The 24368-nt window shown below is 47.3% G+C and overlaps 1 protein-coding gene across 2 annotated transcripts in view; it reads right to left on the bottom strand.

Annotated features, from left to right (window-relative positions):
• The window catches only part of Rin2 (Ras and Rab interactor 2), a 66751-nt gene extending 49860 nt beyond the window's left edge, over nucleotides 1–16891 (bottom strand). The window contains exons 1-2 of one of the 2 annotated variants that reach the window (XM_051144775.1): nucleotides 16763–16891; nucleotides 16370–16522 (exon numbers count right to left, since the gene is read on the bottom strand). In XM_051144775.1, coding sequence (XP_051000732.1) covers nucleotides 16370–16522; nucleotides 16763–16818 — 209 coding nt within the window. In that variant the 5' untranslated portion in view covers nucleotides 16819–16891. The remainder of the gene's footprint in view (nucleotides 1–16369; nucleotides 16523–16762) is intronic. The other variant, XM_051144776.1, reaches the window with a different exon arrangement.
• Nucleotides 16892–24368: the final 7477 nt, after the last annotated feature.

Here is a 24368-nt window from a genome sequence, read left to right as displayed (position 1 = left end):
GACAAGTCCTCAGCGCTATTCAGCACAAATGCTTATACATGTGCCTTCGAATCTGATATGTTCAAGGTCCACTATCACGGGCAGAGACTTGCTTGATCATGCTTCTACATACAAGCTTGCTGAGCCGTGGAAATCTAGTCACTTGGAGACATTGGGACGGTCGAAGTGAGTAAATAGTGTGTGTGTGTGTGTGTGTGTGTGTGTGTGTGTGTGTGTGTGTGTGTGTCTGTGTCTGTGTATATGTGTGTGTGTATACCCGGAGAGTAGGTAATTATCACAACTTACTGAACAATGTGGCTTTTATCTCCTGCTTCTCAACTCCTGACCTCTGGCCCAGCGATCCCCCCCTTTCCTCCCTCAGGCCCTACAAAGGTGTGGAGCCCTCACTTTTTGGAAGGTGACGCCTGATGCCTGTGTCTCCCAGGCCAGTGGCTATGTTGGGCATGGGCTGCCTCAGGTCTGGGATTTGAAGAAGCTGGTGGTGGGATCTTACTAAGTCTCCCTTTGTGAGGCTTCCCCTGGGGTTTCAGCGAAGTGCTGAGAGACCAAACAGAATTAAAATCCACATCTGGGGGTCACTGAGGCAAGGTTTCAAGAAACAGGCTTAAAGGCCCTGGAACACCTGCAGGGAGGGCCGACCCTGCCACATTCCCTCCCTGCCTACCGGAGATACGGTCACTAGAAGACCAGACCAGAGGCCCCAGCCCTGCCGCACTACCGCTCTGCTCTTCTAGCCACAGCCAATTAGCACAGGATGGAACATTCAGCTGAAACTTGAAGTGAACCGGGCTCTCCCCTCAGGAAGGAGGTAAACAGAAAATATTAAAAAAAAAAAAAAAAAAAAGCTGGAGCCACAGGTGCCCTTGGCACCTTTTTGTAGCCTATCACCTTAGGACACTAGACCCCCTTATGTATCTTTACCGATAAGTACGTGCCAAACTGGGAGCCCCGTGCACCCCCACCTTGGGAGCACTGGACCAGAAAGGGACCTGTAAAAAAACTCAAGAACCAGAGCACAGGGTCGCCTCTGGACACCACTGTGCTGACGACGATTGCAGCCTGGCTCAATCCTCTGTGCTACTACATTGGTTTTGCCTCCTGGAGATTTTTGGGGTACTAAAAAAACGGGTACAACAGTGCCCCCTGAGTGTTCTCCACTTGCTGTTTTTGAATCCCTAAGGCTGTTCCCTAGGGTTCCTAGTGGGTCTTCTATACTTTATTTTTACTTATGTGTGTTTCAGTGCTGGGAGTAGAACCCAGGATATTTTGCATGCTAGGAAAGTGCTACAGTGGATCTACACACCAGCCCTTGGTTCAGGGTTTTTTGTTTGTTTGTTTGTTTGGTTTTTCAAGACAGGGTTTCCCTGTGTAGCCGGCTCTCCTGGACCAGTGCTGTAGACCAGGTTGGCCTCTGCCTCTTGAGTGCTGGGATTTGGTTCTAGATCTTAAAGGCAACACATTTCGTCTTGTTTTCCTGGAGCAATTGTAGAATGCAGGCAGGTGGGCAGGGATAATTATAACCTAGGATGCTAATCTTGTCAGGGAAGGAAAGTGGAAACAACCACCAAGCCAAGTCCACGCTCCTGGTTGCTTTCCAATAACAGTCCATCTCTGAGCATAAAAAGCGAAGGTTCTGCTATGAAATGCAAACTCAAACAATATCCACAAAGTCGAGTCTGGCTATGTAGCCCAGGCTGGCCCAAAACCTAAAAATGTAGCCCAAGTTGACCTCAACATGCAACAGTCTGTCCAGTCATTCAACAGTGATGAGACTGCTGGATGGGTCAGTTCTGTTTTGATATCTAATAAGATCCCAGTGGTTGGCTACAAAGTGACAATAAACTGGGTTTGGTGCACATACCTTTAATACCTAGAGGCAGAGGTAGGTGGACCTTTGTAAATGTAAAACAAGCATGATCTATATAGTGAGTTCTAGGCCAGCCATGGCACACAGCGAGACTCTGTTTCAATAACAGCAAACAAGGGAATAAAAATAAAAAGTGACAGCTTTCCTAACATGTGGCAGAGTAAGTAAGACAGCAAGTGGGAGCTTGGGCTTTACTGACTAGAACTGACTTCAGCAGTGTTGTGTGGGATTACAGGAGGCCACCTTCTGGACTGAGCTCTGTGGAGGAATTGTACTCAGAACAGGGCTGCTCTGGCAAGAGATCACATCCAAAGACCTACTAGGTCTGTGTGATCCGGCTGGAATGCAAGCACGCCTTTAATCCAGGAGACAGAGGCAAGCAGATCTGAGTTTAAGACCAGCCTGGTATAGAGCAAGTGTCAGGAAAAGAAAAGCTTAGGTCCAAGGCTTGGTGGTGCATGTGTGTAACCACAAACAATGAAGGCAACGTTTGTAAAAGGAAGCAACCATGTTTTAAGTGATTCTAATTGAATGACAGAAACAGGGACGAATCAAAAAGAGATTTGACAGAATAGGATACGCCCAGCTCTTAAGAGGAGAGGGTAGGGAAGCTACGTACAGGGCAGTGCGGGGGAGGGGGAAGTTTTACGAGGACACTTTTACAGACAGAGAGAGGATGAATGAGAGAACAGGCTAGACACAGATGAAGACAGACAGAGCCAGATGATTAGAGCAGATTGCTGGAGTTAGGCTGAGGCCAAGCAGAGCACTTCAGAAGCCAAGAGAAAGCCAGTTTGAATAAATCAGCTGGGAGAGGAGTTTGAGTTGAACCAGCCAGCTATGAACTCAGAAAGAACAAGAAGGGGTGAGCTTATTCAGCAGTAAGTCTCAGAGGCTGAAAATATTCTAGACCTATGGAGCTTCCAGGACTAGGCCTAGGTTAGCAGATGGAGGCAGCAAGCCTCTGAGACAACAATTGAAACAGGTGAATAAAAGTTCCTTTTACAGACCTCCTATGCAAGGTTATAAGAGAATGAGCAAAGTATCACTCAGGCCAAAATTCACATTGCCAGGGACAGGAAAGATGCTCAGCCGCAGAGAGTGCAGGTTGCTCTTGCAGAGGACCTGTCTTTAGTTCTCAGCACCCATACAGTTCCTGGGGGGGGGGGGGCGCAAGACAGCCTCTTTTGGCCCCCACGGGAACTGAGCACAGGCTGGTGGCTCCTCTCTTGCCCTCCGTCCCCTCCTCTCCCCACACAGCCCGGCTAGCTATGTTTCACTCTGGGCTTTTCCACATGTCTCTGCCTCAGGCCTTGAGCTTCCTTTTATCTACAATAAACGGCCTCCCCCACCATGTCTTGGAGCCATCATGTCATGTCTTTCTTTTTTTATTATTTTTATTTTTTCACTCACATACATACATGCATGCAAAGCACACACACACACACACACACACACACAGACACACACACAGAGACACAGACACACACACACACACACACACACACACACACAGACAAACACACACTAAAAGTTAAAGTATTTAACTAAGTTCAATATCGCCAAAGTGAAATGAAGCCACTTATTTGACCTTCTGAGAAGTTTGAGGACGGCAAGTCTGCAAAGGCCAGTTTCCTCTGGCAGGGAACTGAGGCCTTCCACCTTCTTCTGTGCACAACAAGTAGCTTGAAGGAATCTGATGCCAAAATGTCTATCGTTCTGATTCCAGCCCCGCCCCATCTTACTAAGAAAAACTTTGAAAGGATTGATCTCATTTTTGTTCATCCCCACCCCCTTTCTCTATCCATTTTTTTTTTTTCAAATCTCCTGTTCCTCTCATTGGAACAGGAGCACTTTTTTATTTTATGGAATTAAATGACCAAGTCTAGAATAAAAATTAAAGCCAATTAAAATCTTTAAGCTATAGTGTTATAATATCCCTTTACAACAGCATTTCCCAATCATGGTGGTGATATGAAATTTATCTTTTAAAGAAAAGTAAAATATGTAAAATATATAAAAGAGAAAAAGGAGGGCAAAGATGATTGAAATCTGGGATATGGCATCTTTGATTAGAAAAGGAGGATATTTTTTCTGTGTTAATATCTACAAACCTTTCTCTTGGATTCACAGAGAAAGCCACCTGGTAAGTTTTTCTGCCATGCTCATCCCTCCTGGATGAGTTTAAGCCACTCCTATGTTATGAATTTGTCTGGTGAGGGGTGGGGTGGGGCCCTGAACCTTACACATGCTAACCACATGCTCTACCACAGGGCAAAGCTTCTCTCGAGTGTCCATTGCTCTATCTGGGTCCCTCCAACCTGCCAAAACTGAGCTCAGATCCTAGCCTCCTCCCACTCTCCTTCAGCTACATGGCCCAAATCTCACATCTTCAAGACATGATTCCTTCACATGCTCATTTCACAGGGACCATCCTCAGACCCAGCCTGGAGCAGGCATGGCCAGGGCCTGAGTGGGGGAGGAATGTGGATAGTCGTTGCTAATGAGCAAGAGGAGATGCTCAGGAGTGTCCAACTGAGCCTCATTCTCAGGCCCCAATGTTCAACTGTGGACTCAGGTCTTCCCTCAGTCAGACTTGGTAAGTAGACTCTGGCTACTTAGTTCTAACCTCAGGAGACAAAGGGTTCTTGTCTGTGTGTTTACCAGGAAATGAGTGGCCAAAGCCACCACAGCTACCAAGCCTTTGGCTATCTTGGGGCCTTGGGCCAGGAAGCAGCCTCATTCCTTACAGAATAACAAATCAGAGGTCTTAGCAAATTTCTTCCTCATTGCTCATGGACTCCTCTCTCACAGATAGCCTTTCTAGCCTCAGAGCATAAAGCCAATGATGACATTTAGTCTAGATTTGCAAGGACAAAGTAGGACACTGGTGACAATCCTCTCAAGGTTGCCAAATACAGAGTGCTTATTTCAGTGCAGGGAGAAGGTTATTCTAATGACAGGAACTTGGTGCTCACAAGAGAAACCAGAAAGTATAGAGCATTGGTGGGAGTCACCTTTCAGTTAAGGCAAGAGCCCTGCAGGAGGCTTGGAGAAACACCAGGGACCACTGAACACATACCAAAGGGGCTTTAGCATTTATCCTGTGAGCTCTCATTTATTTGAAATCTACTACCCATCCCTGGCACATATGAATGCCTGAATGAAGGGCGCAGGCTTTTTGCTTCAAGAGGTTAGTGTCCAGGCTCTCTTAGGAATTAAGGGTATTGTTTCCCTAATTTCTTTCTTAGCTCCTTTATATAGAAAAGCTACTGTTTTTTTTGTTTTGTTTGTTTGTTTGTTTTGAGTTAATTTTGTATCCAGTAACTTTGCTGAAGGGGAGCATCAGCTGCAAGAGCTCTCTGGTAGAATATTTGGGGTCACTTATGTATGCTGTCATATCATCTGTGAATAGTAATACTTAGACTTCTTCCTTTCCAGTTTGTGTCCCCTCGATCCCCTTTAGTTGTCTTATTGCTCCAGCTAGAACTTCAAGTACTATACTAAAGAGATACAGAGAGAGTGGGCAGCCTTGTCTTGGCCCTGATTTTAGTGAGATTGCTTTAAGTTTCTCTCCATTTAATTTGATGTTAGACATAGGCTTGCTGATTATTGTCTTTATTGTGTTTAGCTATGTGCCCTGTATCCCTAATCTCTCAAAGAATTTTAACATGAAGGGTTCTTGGATTTTATCAACGGCTTTTTCAGCATCTAATAAAATGACCGAGTGTCTTTTTTCCCTTCAGTTCATTTATATAGCGTAACTTCTCTGAGAGGCCTCACTCAGCAGAGGATGGAAACAGTTGTAGAGACCCACAGCCAAACATTAGACAGAGCTTGGGGAGTCACATTGAAGAGTTTGGGGGAACAACTGAGGGAGGCAGAGGGGTCTAAGATTCCATAAGAAGACCTACAGAGTCAACTAACCTGGTCTCATGGGCTCACAGACACTGAACCACCAATCAAAGAGCATGCATGGATTGGCCCTAGGCCCCCTGCACATGTGCAGCAGAGGTGCAGCTTTGTCTTCATGTGGGTCCCTCAACAACTGGAGTCGGGGCCCTCTCTGAGTCAGATGCCTGCTTTAGGATCCCATTCCCCTAACTGGGCAGCCTTGTCTGGCCTCAGTGGGAGAGGATGCTCTTGGTCCCGTAGCAACTTAGGGCATGCTGGGATCCTTGGGAGGCCACCCTTTCTCTGAGGAGAAGGAGAGGGGAGAATGCGGGGAAGGGGAACTTGGAGGAGAAGAGGGGGGCTGCAATCAGGGTATAAAGTGAATAAATAAATTAATTAATGGAGAAAAAGAATTAAGGACCAGACAAGAGGGTGGAGGCTTGTGTATATATCATGATTTTGTTCGTGTGGTACATCCTTGAGCATGTAGCAAAATACTTGGCAGTGGCCAATCAGACACCACATTTAGTGGGGGATGAACCCCAGGCATCATGGAGCATGGGGGGCGGTGACAGGTGGTAGGCTGAGGATCAACAGTTTTGGGAAATGTAGGCTCCTTATGAAGAAAACAAATAAAGAGCCCATACAGGGCAAAATGCATCTGATAAAAATATTACTGGCACAAATAACAATTCCTCACACATACGTCAAACAAAACTTCCCAGAAACCTTCAGTTTCAAAACCACCTGCCTGCGGTTGCTATTTGATGATTGCTTAACGCCTTCAGGCAAGTCTGCAATTCCTGACTCTAAAGGCTAACTTAAATCCTTCTTTGTGACCCTAAGGTCTGGAGTTGAAAGGAGGCCCAGATCCATCCCGATGACACAAGGCCCTAGTGCACAAGTTCTGCTTATAGCACAAAGGTTGGCAGATGACCCGAGGGACCTTCTCCCCACTGGCCAAGACAGGAAGAGTGATGGCCGGGGACTGGGGAACCATGTTCTTGTAGAGTCTCTGTACCTTTTGCTGGGTTGGGAGGGATAACTGAGCCATTCAACTTAATTCCTTATTCAAGGTGAAAATGATAAAACAAAACAAAACAAAAACAAAAAACCCAAACAACAACAACAACAACAACAACAACAACACCCAACCAACCAACCAAGTCCAGTTTTCGGCGTTGTTTTGTTCACTTTGTAGTGCTGGGGTTAAAGCCAGAGCCTTGTGCATGCTAGGCAGGTGCACTACAAGCCCTAGGTTGTTGCACTTTGTGACTTCTGATGTTTGCCAGCATCCGACATGTTGATGTTTTAATTTCCCAAGGACCTTGTCTCTTTTCAAACTCCTAAAAGGAAAACGAAACCTTACTATATTTTGGGTTATGGGCTTGATTTCCTTGTGGCTGAGGGCTATGGCTTCTTTTGGGAAGAAGCCACAACTTCCTGAAAGTCATATCTAATGATATGCAGTAAGAGGATTTTTACAAGGGGAAAACACACACACACACACACACACATACACACACACACACATACACACACACACACATACACATACACACACACACACACATACACACACACACATACACACACACACATACACATACACACACACACACATACACACACACACACAGACACACACACACACACATACACACACACAGACACACACACACACACATACACACACACAGACACACACACACACACACACATTTTCTTTTAGGGCTTTCATTTGATTTTTAAAAAAATTCTATCTCTGGAGGCTCAGGAGGAAAAGTACTTAGAAATGGGGACTAAACCTGATGGCTGTCACCCAGGGCGGCCATTTTCACACAAGAAAGACTGGGAGTGGGGGACAGCAGCGGGACTGGGGGTAGGGGGACAGTGGCGGGATTGAGGGTGGGGGACAGTGGCGGGACTGGGGGTAGGGGGACAGAGGCGGGACTGAGGGTGGGGGACAGTGGCGGGACTGGGGGTGGGGGACAGTGGCAGGACTGGGGGTAGGGGGACAGTGGCGGGATTGAGGGTGGGGGACAGTGGCGGGACTGGGGGTAGGGGGACAGTGGCGGGACTGAGGGTGGGGGACAGTGGTGGGACGGGGGGGTGGGGGACAGTGGCGGGACTGGGGGTGGGGGACAGTGGTGGGATGGGGGGTGGGGGACAGTGGCGGGACTGGGGGTGGGGGACAGTGGCAGGACGGGGGGTGGGGGACAGTGGCGGGATGGGGGGGGGGGGACAGTGGCGGGACGGAGGGGTGGGGGACAGTGGTGGGCAATTCCACCCAGGAGCTTCCTTTCCAGCTTGAGACCAGATATGAGAACTTGAGAGTCAGCCCTGGCAGAGGCTTCCGTTTGTTCTTATAAAAATAAGAAGTGGAAACAAAGAACCTGTTGTCCTGGTTGCCCTTGGAGCTGAGAGCAGGCTCGGGGAGGAGCCAGGCGGGCTCAGCTGCCCTGCTGCCCTCCAGCCTGCACTTCACAGAAAGACATTGCATTCTGCATTCCCTGCATTGGAGGTTTCTACTACTTAAGTGCTTTCGGCTGGGGCCAACTCTACTGCCTAGCTGGACCAATTCAACAGCTGAATTCTAACTAAGTAGACAGCCAGCTCATGGCAGAGTGGTGCTAGCCAGGATGCAGAGCTGCCAAATAAACTAGGGCTGGGCTAAAGCTTAGTGCTAGGCATGCACGGGGCCACAGGCTTGACCCCAGAGACCAGACAAAGAACAGAAAGTGTAAAATGCACCTAACCCTAGAGTGTTGCCAATGAGGTCTACTGCTGACAGAGGCACCAACCATGAGACAGGATGGTGCCACTGGTCAAAAACAGGGACTCCAAACTAGTGCCCCTGGCATAGGCCCGTAGTCCCAGACCCTGGAGCAGGAGGATTGTTATAGCCCATGGATCCAAGTATGGAATAGCAGTGCAGAGACGCTGACTGAAAACAAGCAAGTAACGACAACAAAACAAACAAACAAAAACACAAGCCCACACTACACACACTACACACACAACACAACACAAAACAAAACAAAACAAACTGGAAGTGATTCCAAGGCCCCAGAATGTTAAAGCAAAAATGAAAACAAAAACACCAGGTCAGATGAGTATTCATTCATGATCTACCATTTATATAGTTAGTAATACGAAACAAAAATGGAGAGATAAAACAGCAAAGAGATAGAACAATCTTGGTTCTGCCTCAGTAGGTGAATTCATGCTTGCTTTTTATTTGGTGTTTTGTTTTAGTTTTTGTCTTTGTTTTTTAAAGACAGAGTCTTCTATAGGCAAGACTGATGACCAATTTACTCTGTAGCCAAGGATAACCTTGAATTTGTGATCCTCCTGCATCCATATCCAAGTGCTAGGATTATAATGTAGTGCCACACCCAGTTGTTTTCTTATTTCTCTATCTTGAGACAGGTCTTGTTTTGTAGCACAGGAGAATCTCAAAGTCCCCATACTCAGTGCTTAAGAGCACTGATTGCTCTTCAAGAGGACCTGTGTTTATTTCCCAGCACCTGCATGCAGCTCACAGCTGTCTGTAACTCCAGGGGGACCTGACACCCTCACAAAAACATACATGCAGACAAAACACCAATGCACATAAAATAAAATAAAGAAACTATTAAAAAAGAAAGTCCCCACAGCCATGTCTCAGCATCCGTAGTGATGGGAAGAGCTACGCATTACCGCGCCCAGCTTCACCACATCACTTCCATTTTCTGATGTGTCCTCTTCACAATATGCACAGCAACTGTTAGTAACCAAGAAGAGAAAATTTAAACGTTCTTTGAAACAGAACGCTTTCCTAGACAGCAAGAATTGAGGCGGACGAAATGGGTTTTTGGAACAGTTGTAAATACAAGCTGTTCTTACCTGTCTAATTAATTCTTTAATGGAGCAATATCAGCTATCACTTTTTCTAAAATTACCGCTGATCTGGAATTCCCCAACTCTCCACCTCCAGAATCTGGCACATTCCTATATTCATCCCATTATACGACACTCATTCGTTTACAACTCTCTCCTTTTTGTGTAGTGTAAATCTACAGGCTCCACCAGGGGAATCTTAACAAATATATCCACTCAGTAAATACTCTGCATAGGCTGAACACAATCTCATGCTGGCAACAGTATGAGCAAAGGTTGGCGAGTCCTTGCCGAATTCTTAGAATTCACGTTGAGAACACTCCTAGTGGTTTGAAGTAAGTGACCATCTCAGGGAATGGCTGGAGAGAAGTGGTCGGGCTGGCACACTTATACTCACTACAGGCAGGACAGGAAGTGTCTTACTGCCAAACTTTTAATTCGGAAAGACTTGTTCAGTTGAGCAGAGCATGGACCCCAGGAGTTCGTGCTCCGCCTAACCCAGCTCCACATGGTTTCGTTTCAGTTGCTTTTCAGTCGTGACCCAACCTGAAAAGCTTCTCTTTCTGGTTTCCTTGAGAAAGAACGGGACCGGCCAAGACCCAGGAGAAATAGTGTTTACTTCTTCAAACAGACAAGGTCTAAAAAAGGACTACAAACTTGTGAACATCAAACCCTCTCTGCAGAGAGCCTAAGGTACTACAAGAGACTCTTGGTGTTGCGCAGCACGCGGTTCTCTAAGTCGGAAGTCACAATAGAGGAAGAAAACCACTCGCCTTTCCCCTTCTTTTTGCAATGTTGGTAATAGTACCCAGAGCTTTGCAAATGCCGGTCAAGGGCTCTACCATAGAGCTGTGCTTCCCAGGTCTCAAACCAACCCTTCTTTTAAAGATGAATTTGGTTTAGGTTTCTAGGACTGGCTTCTCACTGACTCTCTAGCATGCGCTCCAAGTTTGGCGCAACAGTGACCTGTGCTTTGCACAGGTTTCCGGTGCGATAAGAGAGGAAACTATTTGTTTACTGCCGACACCGCACATGACACAGATAGCGCAAGAAGTCAAAATACTCAGTGACTTTTCGGTCACTTGTTTGTCCTGGCTTCCCAAGGATCTCTATGTATCTCTAAAGTCCTCAGAAGAGCAAAAGAGAATTCTGAGTTTCCTTGTATTTGTCTCTTGAAGACAAGACAGGGAAGGAATAAACCAAGGTCACTTTGAATCCTATATTAGAAGTTACTAAAGGTGAGGACATAAGATTTAATATATGGGCAAATTGTGCTGGATACAGTCATCTTAAAGGCAGAGCTACAAAAATAGCTGTACAATATTTATAGTTGCGATGCCATTAATGACCTGAATCAAATTAGTTCAGGAAATGCTAACCAATTCTTCAGACAAATGGATAATTTGTGTAGAGGTACACTTGTAATCCCATCAAACAGGAGGCACACCTGTAATCCCATCAGACAGGAGGCAGCAGCAAGAAGATCAAGAGTTCAAGGTCCTGAGCACAGAGGCCTAGGATTTTGCTCCCAGCACTTAGGAGCAAAGGCCGGCACATCTGTGAGTTAGAAGCCAGCCTGGACTACACAGCAAGTTCTAGGCCAGCCCAGGGTATTTAGTGACATGCCCTGCCCTACCCCCTAAAAGAGTTTAATGTCATGTTCAACTACACAGTGAACTAGCGACCAGCCTAAGCTACAGAAGACGCTGTGAAAGAAAGAAAGAAAGAAAGAAAGAAAGAAAAGAAAAACAACAAAATCCAACTCTAAACTGGATCCAAGACAAATATCTATCAATAGTAGAAAGGGTAAAATGTTATGGTGGTGCTCGTATGATGAAATACTATTTTTTTTCTTAAGTTGAGTAAAAAGAAGCCAGACTTTTAGAAGCACATTCTGTTATGACTTCAGTTATATAAAGTTGAAAAATGAGCAAAGCGAGAACAGGCAGAACATGTGTACGATGAATCGGATTCAACCTCAGCGTCAAATGAAAACAAACAATAAACCCGTCAACGCCAGTCAGGACACTGCTTAGGCTTGAGACAGATGTGACAAGAGGAAAGCCTTGGGGGAGGTTGAGAAGCTGGTTTTTTTTGTTTTTTGTTTTTTGTTTTTCGTCTGGATGCTGACTGTGTGGTTTCTCTGTGAAAACTCACCTTAACCTTAGCTATAGTCTCATGTACTCTTGCTGAAGAATGCTAAACATTGGTGGACTATTTTGAAAGTGGTACCAGCAGGGGCAGAGTTCTTTGAGAAGGGCACAGAGCAGTGGATATGGCCACAGCTGTCTCATCAGAGAAATATTCTAATAGAATTCTCTTTTTTCTAGAACAACCGTCCTCAACTTGTGGGTCGTGACTGCTAAACAGACTATTGGAAAACATAGGTATTTACATTACAACTCATGACAGTAGTAAAATTACAGTTATGAAGTAACAATGAAAATAATGTTATGGTTGTGGGTGTGTGTGGCCACCACAGCACGAGGAACTGTATTAAAGGGTCGCAGCCTTAGGGAGGCAGAGAACCACTGCCCCGAGTGGAAGCCACAGTTCTCTCTCGAGATCTGGATCTTTAAGGGAAGAGAGTAGTGGTTTTGATGTCATGGACATTTCATTGCTACAGTGAGTTAGACCAGGCCAATGGTGGAAGGCAACTGTTAATTCTAATAGTATTAACTAGAGTTGGCCAAGGAAGCTCCTGCCTGAAGGAGGGGCAGGGTAAGAAGAGAGGAGCTGAAAGGACCACAGACAATACCCAGGCTTCCAAATCCCAGGGCACCAGTAAGGAAGGCATCAGTAGGAGCAATGTCCTCAATGACCATGTCTAGTCAGGATCCTGAGGAGTCCTGACAGTCCAGTGTGAACCCAGAGAATATTTATGTAGCTTTAACAACGTTTTTTCCCCCTCTTCTTTGCCTGAGGACACAGGAACATGTAGACTGTGAGCTCAAAATGATGCCCCAGGGGAGATGAGGGTGGGACACGGGCCCATTTCAGTCCTGGAGGGTGCACCCCAACACAGACACCTTTCACCCAGAGGTGGAGCAAGAGGCTGTTATGTTCCCATGCTCCCCACCCTTTGGAAGGAAGGATAGCGAGAAAGGAAACTGGAGATGCCAAGTGGAGAGGGCTGGCCATCAGGAATAACCCTGGCATCTTCCTCCTGTCTATCCAGCTTCCTTTTGCTCTCAGCCTAAAAGCAAAGGGCCCCAGGAGCCCAGACCACAGGACTGATGGGGGAAGCACAGATGGAAACAGAAAGGAGGGGACTCAGGGCCCATTTTGTGGCTAGGAAGTCTAAGGTGGGCCACACATGTTCAATTTTATCCTCTTCTTTTCTTTCCCTTCCCACCATCCCCGTGTCTGTCTGTCTTTCTTCCAAGCCAGGCTCTCACTAAGTTATCGAAGTCATCCTTGAACTCACTATTAAGGCACAGGTTGGCCTGGGACCTGCAACACTCCTGCCTTAGTCTCCCCAGTGCAAGGATTACAGCTGCACACTATACGTAGGTGTACACTGCTTTGTGTGTGCACTAATATGGGGGTCGGGGACATCTTATGTTTGTGATGGGCCTCTGATGAACTAATTGGAATTGTCACAGGCTATGGGCCTGTTGGCCACCTATCCTTCTACAGTTAAGGATATGTCATACGCCAGACACAACTCTTGGCTCCAAACTATGGTGTAACAAGCCAAACCTCTGCTTTTGTGGAATGTGGCCCTTCTAGTCTTTGGAAGTAGAATGCGATTAGGCAAGTAAATAGGTGCACAAATCCCTCAGGACTGACGATACCTAAATCTGAGGATGCTGAAGTCTCTTATATAAAATGGTATGGTATTTTCTAGTAGCCTATACATACCCTCCTATAAGTGAGGCATCTGTAAGTCAGCACTTGAGAGGCTGACATAGAAGGGTCATGGGTTGGAGGTCAATCTAGGTTGCCAGCAAGACTAGCTCAAACAAACAAACAAACAAACAAACAAAATCATTTCCAGGTTAGTTATAATGCCTAGCACATGGAAATAGTTATTATTTTGTATTGTTTAGGAAACAGTGGCAAGAAAAAGCATTCAGTGTGGCTGCAGTTTGTAAATAGAATTTTTCTACCTGTGGTTGGTGACTCCACGGATGCAGAACCCAACAGTTTAGAGGGCTGCTTATGCCCCAGCCACACAAGTTCTTTGAAGAAAAACGAGGAAGCCAAGGGAAGTGGCAGAAGCACACTCCAGGCAGAAGGAACAGCAGTACAAGGCCAAGTGAGGAGCCCCTTGGTGATGAAGCCAGTGGGGCTCGCACTGAGCAAGGAAGAGAGAAGAAATGGTGGTGTTAGAGGGGCCGAGGAAGGCAGATAGATGCCCTAGGGTCTTGAAGGCCATAGTAAGAATTTCAGTTTCTGATTGGAATCTGCTGAAGAGTTTTGAACATAGTAGTGGCATGAGTTAGGGTTAGACTGACTGATTGCTGCTTAGATAACAAGCCCCGCCCCCCACCCCCCACCCCAAAAAGGAAAGAGTGGTGGCCAGGACAGGAGACAGGCCAGGTCAATGGTGCTGGGGAGAGTCTACTTTAATGGTTCATGTTGAGTGGGGTAAGAAAGACCTGGGACTGAGTGGCTTTGCAAGGGGACCCCAGGGGTTCACTTGCAGCTTCTATAAGTTTGATGCAAACCTCTGAACTGATAAAGAGGATCAACCAAGGGATCTAAGTTGGCAATCAACATCTACATGGCATCAAAGCCACAAGGTCAGGTGGCATTAACTTGAGACTCTAGAGACTTCCTTTGTAAATACGCATTGCACCTGACAGGTCAGGTACTGGGCTAAGGCCTTTACAGTTTTTGCCTTGTGTGTTCTTTCTGGGAATGCTATGCAACTGTTTTATTTATTATTCCTGTTTTACTGATGTGGGTGTTGAGTACAGAAATCCCCTAATAGCTTAGGTAAGGCCAACTGGATAAAGAGGAGCAAAGAGATGAAAAGAAGAGGCCCAAGAGCTCCGGGTATTCCATCATTAAAGGGAGTCAGGGAACAAGGGAGCACAGGCCAGAAGCAGCAGCAACAGGGGAAGGGAGGGTGTCTCAGTGGGTGTGATGTCCAGACACCAAACTTCTGATCCTCTTGCCTCCACTTCCCAGATGCTACCATTATAGCACACTTGCCACTCTGACCAGCAAGTGAGGTAACGCTATAAATGAGTAAATTTGGTGTTAGTGAACACAGCGTCCAAGGATAGTAGTCTGAACAAAAACGCTATTGTAGTGTACTTTTGCTCATTTTGTTTGTTTGTTTGTTTGAGACAAGCTCTATATATCATGTAGCTCTGGCTGTCCCGGAACTTGCTATGTAGATCTGGTGAGCCTCGAACTCACAGAGATCACCTGCCTCAACCTCTGCCGGAGCTAAAGGTGTGTGCCACCATAACCAGTCAGGCCTGGCACTTTTGGTCATTGTTAAATTTGGAAAGGAAGAGATGAAAAGAGGCTATTGGCACTGGGAGTGTACCTCGGGAGTATAACACATACTTAGCAGGCCCCACAAATAAACAAAGGGCGGCCGATGGTAGTGATGAAATGACCTCCAGGTCTCTCACCTATTACCTGCTGAAGTCAGAGAGCAAGACAGACACAATGGCTGACAACCCACCACTCCCCACACCTTAACAGCCTCTGTGTTGTCTACTCCGGGGAGATGTTCCCTTCACCCTGTGTCTGTCACCTGCAGAGCTTGGGGTCTGTCTCCTAGCACTGCATTTCCTGGACACGGAGGAAACCAATGTCATTAAGCTCTACTCCTCATCAGCCTGGACTCCATGTGTGTGTAAGCATAAGAGTGCAGAGGCCTCTAGGCCAACCCAGGGCAAAAGTTCCAAGAAGAGCCTTTGAACTACTCTGGATATGAGATGAAAACAAGACAAAACACCCTCAAAACAAACAAACAAACAAACCAAAGCCCCAAAACTCTAACTGAAAGCCATCTTGCACCTTGTATGTGCATCAAAAGTTTGTGGGTGAAAACAAATGAACCAATCAAAGCCCTTCACAGTGGGGTGTGAAGAAAGCCCCCCACCCCAAGCCAAGAAGCACAGAGGGACTACCTGCTGCATCCCCACTACTAAGTAGAGAAGGCAAGCAAGTAGAAGGTGCCTAGATCTTTCCCGGCTAAGGCAAACACAGCACCTCCTGAGAGGCATGGCATTGCAGCACCACCTTCTAGCTGCCAGCACTTGCCTCCCTGGATGGCATTTTCTCTCTCTTGGTGTTGGGCGGGGAACAAGTCAGGCTGGTTTGAAACTTGCCTGGGCAACCAGTGTCACCTGGTTTGCCTGTGTGTCCTGTGACTTGGAAGCAGAACCTACACTGCAAATCTTAACTCCGTTCTACTCTGGACAGCCTCAGCCAGGGGAAGTGGGGAACCCGGTGGTGAACCCGGGTTTCTAGGCACCAACTTCTGTCATCCCAAAGCAATGACACTCTGCTTCTCTGTCAACGACAAAGGCTGTATCAAAGAGCTAAAAGACTTGACCTTCAACCTCTGATCCCACCTCTGGCCCTTGGAAAGATCATTTTCCAGATCAAAATCAGCCCCTCCTACACATTCAGGTAATATGCAGCACGCCGACCTGGCCCAATGCATTGCTTTCCGTCTATACCATTTATATCCGTTCCACAGTCCCTGGGTGGCTTTTCAGGTTAATAGCTATGTAGGTCTGGGGATTTTCTGACCTGAGAATGCAAAATGGGTCCATCCTCTTTAGCTGCTCCCCTTTAAGCCTCCTGGAGACTGACAGGGCTACACTGACTTCTACTTCACGCACGGGAGGGTTCACCGTGTTACTCTCTCCGTCACTGTGACACGGCACCGACAATTCCCCGGTTCTGGTGCCAGGAAGAATCAAGAAGGTATAAAGTTCAAGTGCCTTCAAAGCAATTAAAATAAACAAGCAGGCAAGGAGCTTCTGGGCCACGCCCACCTCCTACAGAGAATTTCATCTGGTACTGTCACCACACTCCCGGTTCCCAAACTTTGAAGGGGGGGACGGGTGTCAGCCCTCTTCACTTTCCAGCTCCAGCCAGCTCCCCGGCTCACGCCCAGCACCTAACGTCGTCTTTGGTCACCTGTGGATTTCAGAAGGTTCCAGGCCATTTTCCAGGCTGACATCTGTCTGTACCATCTCCCGTTTCAGTTCTCCGATCTCTGAGGCGATCGTGTTGATGAGCTATTCAAAGACAAAAATAGCATGACGTCAGGAAGTGAAGAGGCGGGCCATGTTCCTAAAGGCCGGGAGCTCCTGCTCTCAACAGATGACCCCCCCCCCCTTAGTTTTAAGCCTTGGCTCTGTGTATTTCCTCTAGCCAGAGGAAAAAAATGAAGGGGAAGGGAGCAGCTCCCCTTTAAAAAGAGGAAGAACTGGGGTTTTAGTATTGGGAAAGAGCTGGCCTTTCAGTATTATAATAAGGAAAAGGTTCTGACACCCAGTTTGGGTTGCTCAACATGAATATAAAATAATAAATAAATCCTACTTGAAGCAGGACTCCAAATTCATTTTTGTCAAAAGAAATATTTCAAGGGTCTCTGTGAGTTGGAGGCCAGCTTGGTCTACATAACATGTTTTAGACCAGCCAAGGCTACAGGGTGAGACGCTGTCTCAGAAAACAGAAAAAACAACAACAACCCCCCCCCCCCCCCCCCCCCCGCCAACAAGGTATGCCGGCACACAACGATAATCCTAGCAACTCAGGAGGCTGAGAAAGGGGTATGAAGAATTTGAAACCAGTCTAAGCTACACAGTAAGACACTGGGTATGAAAGAAATAAACAAGTAAACAATGCAGTAATTACAAACTCAAGTTCTGTGAGGTTCTAGGGATCAAACCCAGGCCTCACACGCACCGTGGAGATAGATATTCTACCTGGGCTACATTTCCAGCATTGATTGATTGGCCTTCAACGCACTGGGTGACTGGGCCACTGAGCGAGCCAGGCCTGACCACGTAGCCTAGGCTACGACAATTTGGCCTTGAACTTGAGACCCTCTTGCTTCTGCAGTTTCATTTTTGGTGTTTTGAGAGAGGACTTTGCTACGTAGTTCAGGCTGGTCTGAAACTGACTGTGTACACCAAAGCTGGCCTAGAGCTCAAGGCAATTCTCCTGCCTCAGCCTACTGAGCACTGGGATTATAGGCATGTGCTACTGTGCCTAGCTTGGTTTTTTAGGATTGAGAAGTGCGGAACCTGTGGGCCATACTTGCAGTCCCAGCTACACGGGAGGTAAAGGCAGGAGGGTCATACTGAGACCACACGGACAACATGGGCAGGGCCTACACCTGAATGAATGAAAGAACGAACAAATGAACGAACGAATGAATATAACTTTTTTTTTTAAAAAAAAAAAAGCAAAAGCAAGAAGACAGGTTAAGAGGAGAGAAAGGATTGATCAAGGAGGGAATGGGTAAATGGTGGGCGGGAAAGCCCGGGAGACATCTAGGGGATAAATATGAGTGTTGTGGGGAAGGCTTCAGCTGTCTTGTGACTCTCAAGCTTACCCGTCTTCTTTTTGGCATGGCTGGGGATTGACCTCAGGATCTGCGCACGCCAGGCCAGTGATGCACCTCTTAGCTACATGACCTGCTCCCCACTTCAGACCCTACTGGCATTTACTAGTCACTGTACATGTACACAAAGCACTTACGGTTACCACTCTGCTCCAGATTTTGGAAAGTGCATTTATTGACTTTTTTTAAAGATTTATTTATTATTTATACAGTATCTGCCTGCTTCAAGAAGGCACCAGATCTCATTACAGATGGTCGTGAGCCACCATGTGGTTGCTGGGAATTGAACTCAGGACCTCTGGAAGAGCAGACGGTGCTCTTAGCCTCTGATCCATCTCTCCAGCCTGCATTTATTGTTCATATAAATGGTTTCTGTCTAACATTAATGTGACTATTGATAAGCGGTTTGCAAAGTCTGACTTCATTTGTTCGCTCATCCATTCAGCCTCAAACCTCTATGAGCAGCCACTCCATGCCAGGATGAGGAGGAGAGCAAGGCTGGCAGGTCTCCATTGTAACTAGGCTGCCATCTCTGTGTGTGTGTGTGTGTGTGTGTGTGTGTGTGTGTGTGTGTGTGTGTGTGAGTGTGAGAGAAAGAGAGAGAGAGAGAGAGAGAGAGAGAGAGAGAGAGAGAGAGAGAGAGAGAGAGAGCGCCCAATACTGTGGTGTGAAACTTTCTGGAATGAAGTGGATTATGGGTACTTAGGGGGTGACTAAGAGGCCTTGCTACCTAGTGTGGGTTCAGGACAGGTGTTTGCACAGGTACTAGAGCCCTGAATGACATAAGAAGAGCAAAGGAACAGTGCATCATGCAGAAAGTTCCAGAACCTGCAAAAAAGAAGCAGGCAGGTACTAGATCATGTTTACTAAACATCAGTCACATGAACTTGCGTTTCCAGCAGTAAGGAGCCGTCAGAAGTTTTTAATTGTGGCGGTGCCGAGGCTTGTGTCTTATGATCTATAGAGATTGCCTAGTTGGATTTGAGGCTGCAGCTCAGCAGCTTCAGCAGCTGCCTAGCAACACAAGGTCCACAGGTCGTTCTAGCACTGCAAGAAAAAAAAAAAAATCCAGCCTTTGGGCTGTGGATGCATGTAAGTGCCGGAGGAGAAACAAGGAACCTAGTTAGGAACAACCGCAGCGGCCCAGCCCAGACAGCATCTCGGCCTCTAGTGGGCGGTGAGAACAGAAAGAAGAGGGAGCCCCAGGAACAACTTGCCAGAAACGGGTATGTGTCGATAGTTGAATATAAAGTTTTGAGAAAGAAGAATTAAAAATTAAGCTGCGGGTTGGGAGGACACACGCTTGAGAAGAGGCAACGAGTCGGTAATTCAAGATCATTCCTGACTACACAGTGAGTTCCAGGGGCAGCCTGGAATAATGAAGTCATCTCAGACACAAACAAACAAGGGGCAGGAGAATAGTTAAGAGCACGTACTGTTCTGAGGACCAGGCTGTAGACCCTACCATCCATACTGGGTGACTCACAAAAGCCTGTAACAACAGCTTAAAGGGAGCTGACATCCTTTTGGCCTCCATGGGTGCACAGACACACACAGACACACAGACACAGATACACACACGCACGCATATTGTGTACACGTATGTGTGTATAGAAAAGTTGGCCAGTCATGGTGGCACACACGTTGAATCCCAGCACTTGGGAGTCAGAGGTAGATGGATCTCTGTGAGTTCGAGGTCAGCCTGGTCTACATACTAAGTTCCTGGCCAGTCAGAGCTACTTAGTGAGACCCTGTCACAAGCCTTATACATACTAGAGAAAGAAAGAGGGAGGGAGAACGTGAAGGTGAGAAGAGTGACATATTGGAGGGGGGGGGGGGGGAGGAAGGGGATTTGGAACGGACATGTTCAAGATACACTGTACACATGTGTGTATGAAACCATCAAAGATACATAAATATAAAGAAAGTGTGCAAATGGGGAGAGCTGGTGGGATTTAAAGCAGGAGAACAGAGGGGCAGTCTGAATGGCCACACTGAGGCTAGGGTCTAGATAGAAAAGCTACATATAACAGTGGGCCCCACCCAAAGGACACCCTGTTATAGACTTAGGCAACCCCCCCCCCCCAGAGAAGATCCCCACCCCAACAGCAAGACAGGTCACCACGTCTCCACCCTGCTACCACCAACCACACTGATTTGAACATAAAAATCCCTCACTGCAGGCCTGTGAGATGGCTGACGACCTGAGTTCAATTCCTGGGTCCCCCAGTGGCCTTCCCCAGAAGGAGCAACGGCCCCTTCCAGCTGAGCTGCTCCTTTCAGGCACTGCTCTAACCACTGCACCTCTAGGCCTTGTCCCCACTCCCTTCTCCGTACCTAGACAGGCACACATCCTAAGGTGTGGCTCTTACTTAGTGGTACCAAGCTGGCTAATCACCGAGAATGCCATTTTTCTGCACAGTGACCTGAAGGTACGAAGATGGATGGATGCAAATGTCACTCCTGGCTGGATCCCTGACAGCGCAGCGCATGTCCCTGCCCCTCCATCCAATTCCTAGTTAACTTACCCACTTGACAGCCCAGAGGGAATTCTTGCAAGAGCTGGGCCAGAGTCGAATGTTCCAGGGCCAGGCCTGCCCATCGGGCTCCCCCACCAGCACATGTTACCACCTAGAGTCATTCCTTCCTTCCTGAAGTCCATGAATTGGGCTTTGAGAGTTCATATTGTTCTTTGATAAATTTGTGCTTATTTGCTTACTTTTAATTCTTAAAAGTTTTTGTTCTAATCTTGTACATTTGGTTCTTCCTAAATTCATTCTTTGAGGAGGGAAATAACCCATTAACCGTTTGCAGGGACTGGTGTTAGAGCCAAGAGGAGCTTCTGTGTAAGCTCTCCCTGAAACCTGGTGCTGTTAACTAAAAAGATGGTTCTCAACTCCTAACGCTGTGGCCCCCTTTCCCTCATGTTGTGGTGACCCCAGGAATAAAATGATTTTTGTTGCTACTTAGTAATGGTAAAGTTGCTAATATTATGAACTGTGATGTAACTATCTGTGTTTTCCAATGGTCTCAGGCACCCTTTGGAAAAGGAACATTCAACTCCCAAAGGGGTCACAACCCACAGGTTGAGAACTGCTGAACTGAGTTTCCACAACTTACACAAACACAAGCTTCAGTCTAGAAGTCTGGACGCCTCTACTGAAGGCCCACTATGCTGAGACTGTGGTCCAGAGAGGACCAGATGCTATACCATCTGCAAAGCTAGCTTCTTACCAGTCTGATCATATGGGAAGCCTGTGGACCCTAGAGAAGTGGCTGTTACCTGGTTCATTCAGATGGTGAGATGGGACATCTGGTTGTCATGGCGTAAAGTTGGTGAGACAATGATGCTTGTCTCCGAATCTCAATATATCTCTGCCATTCCTAAAACAGCACACAGTATCTAAGGTTTGGACTCAACGGACCATCCCCTACAAGGTAGAGCCTGGCAGAGCTCCTCTGTCAAAGCCAGGGCAGCATCTGGGTTCCCCTGGCCCTGTCTCTGTCCCTCTGTCTCTGTTTGTCTCTCTCTGTCTCTCCACCTGTCTCTCTCTCTGTTCCTTTATTTTGGTTCTTTGAGACATGGTTTTTCAATATAGCCTTAGCTGACCTGGAATTGCTCTGTAGGCCAGGCTGGTCTTGAACTCAGAGATCAGCCTGCCTCTGCTGGCATTAAAGCCTCGCACCACCACACCTGGTTTAGTATCTGGGTTTTCTATTCCTTGCAGGGCTGTGCCATAATGCTCAGCGCAAAGTGGCAATGCACATCTATGCAGAAGCAGGGAGGGGGCTGGGACCATGATGTCACGCTGGGGCACTCGCCTAGCACATCTGTGACCCTTGGTTTGGCTCTCAGCACTGCAAAACAAACAAAATAACCAAACTGAAAGAAAAAGTGTTGCTGGCATGACTGGACACTTGGACCAGGAGTCGAGAGGGGACAGTTGTGGTGATCACAGGAGGAGAGGAAGGCAGGCCAGGGCTTGGGTCTCTGGTCCCTTCCCTTATTCTAGGACTCAGAAACCTAGTCCTCATGGGGTATTCGCCCGGGTGACTTTGCATGTCTGTGACATCCCTGCCCAGGGTGGGAGAACGGCTGATGAGGACTCAGTTTTTCCCCTCAGTCCTTTGAGATCCCACCTGTGCGCTCACGTCTGGTGCGGGAGTTTACGCTAATTCGCATCCCTCTGCAACCCGTCACTCTGCTGTTTCCCTGCAGACAGAACCTCATCCACAGCAACTTGGGTAGCTCGGTTCTGAGGAGGTCTGAAGCTCGGCAGTGTGGAACAGTGGGAACTGGGCCATCTTGGGGGCTCAGGAAGGCCGGCCTTCAAATCCCATCTCCTCTTCCTCTGCGGGCTGGGTCACCCTGGGCCGGTCACGAGTCACAAGACTGATGCTATGAGGAAGGTGACGGAGGACTAAATACTGCCACTGGAACCTGTGCTCTCTGTCCTCTTCCTCTATGTATTGCCTCTTATTTTTGGCCATCAAGATTACAAAGAGCTAATCCTAAGGGGTGCTGGAGAGAGCCTGGAAGAGGCCCTGGATACCAGCAGCAAGGACCTGGGGCAGGGGCATCTCTATCTGTCTAGAGGTCTCTCATCCACCAGGCACCCATTTTCCTCTAATGGGAAGGAAAGTCATTGTATGTAAACACAGGAGGGAGGAGGGAAAAGGGAGGGAACCCCAAATCTTCTCTTGTTTTGGGGTTAGATAAAAGTAGAATACTTCTCTTGAAGGTCAAGTAAAAATAAAACAAGAAAAGTGCTTAGAGAGCAAGGCTAAAAATGCCTGGTGTCACTCAGGAATGTTATCGGTGCCTGTGAAGGGATGTGAGGCTGATAGGATGGCTGCTGGAAACCTAGGGTGTGGGAAAAGTCAGGCACTTGGCTGCCAGCTTCAAGGTTCTTCTATACCCCAATTCATCCACTTGGCCTTGGAGTCTGGTGGGTTTTTGCATTCTGGGAATCAACTGTGTGGGAAAAGACTTACACCGGGACCTGAGAAATCACATGACCCAAACAATTCCCTCCCACCCCGGCTATTTCTGTTGACCTGGAGTTGCTTCGTGGGTCTGGTGGATGCATCCCACATTGGGGGTTTTCCAAAGCCGACTCTGAAAATGACGGGCATTTTTCCACACTTGCAAACAACCTTCGCTACTGGAGCTATCACCAGGGAGAAAAAGGCAGCACAGGGCTCCCCACTCCATTTATGGAGAAGCACTTGTTGTGAGTGTTGTTGTTTTGAGGCCAGGTCACACAGCCTATGCTGGCCTCAGTCTCCCTATATAGCCAAGGCTGGCCTTGAACTCCTGATCTTCCTGTCTCTGAAGTACTAGAATTATAACCATGTGCTACTATGATTGGATACTTTGTTTTTGCTTTGTTTTGTTTGAGACAAGGTCTCACTCATATCCCAGCCAGGCCTGGAACTATGTAGCCCAGGCTGGCCTCAAATCTGGAGCAGTCCTCCTGCCTCAGCCTCCTGAACGCTGGGGTTACAGAAGTTGGTGACAACACCCAGCTGGATCATTCTTGAATGTTATTAGACTCTGCTTACTCACACAAAGGAACGAATCACACGGCCATGCTTCGCAGCTTACTAATGTTGTGCTGTAAGAGTCACTGAACGGGATCCAGCGGTAATCACCTAAGTGTGGGGAAACACCACAACCTTAATTTCCTTTGCTTATTTATCTATTTTTAGAGGAGCCATGCTAGAGTCCTAGCTGGTCTAATATTTGCTGTGTGGCTCAGGCTGGTGTGGAATCCATGGCAATCCTCCTGCCTCAGCGCCTCCAAAGCTGGGTTACAGGCATGTACCACTACCTCCCGGCTGAGTTTCCAGTTGACTTTGGTAGACACTGGCATCAACGTCACTGCTTTGCCATCATGAGCGGTGCTGGCCAAGCATCCGGGATCCTCCTTGTGTATCACATGGAAGCTCCGAGAAACACCAGCACCCACGTGTTCATGCTCTCGGAGTGTTACACTTACCCATGTGGCGTTGCCCTTTCTTCTTCTTTTTTAAACTACCTCTGCCATATTTGAAAGTGTCCATGGCATTGGTCTGAGTTTGGTATTCTATTTTTCAAAAATATGTGTGTGTGAGCATCATGCCTGCATGTATGTCTGTACAATACATGTAGGCTTGGTGCCCTCAGGG

The sequence above is a fragment of the Acomys russatus genome, chromosome 4 (genome assembly GCF_903995435.1).
Source record: "Acomys russatus chromosome 4, mAcoRus1.1, whole genome shotgun sequence".
NCBI classification, from domain to species: domain Eukaryota; kingdom Metazoa; phylum Chordata; class Mammalia; order Rodentia; family Muridae; genus Acomys; species Acomys russatus.
The sequence above is the reverse complement of the archived record's forward strand: the minus strand, read 5'-3'. Positions and strand labels throughout refer to the sequence as shown.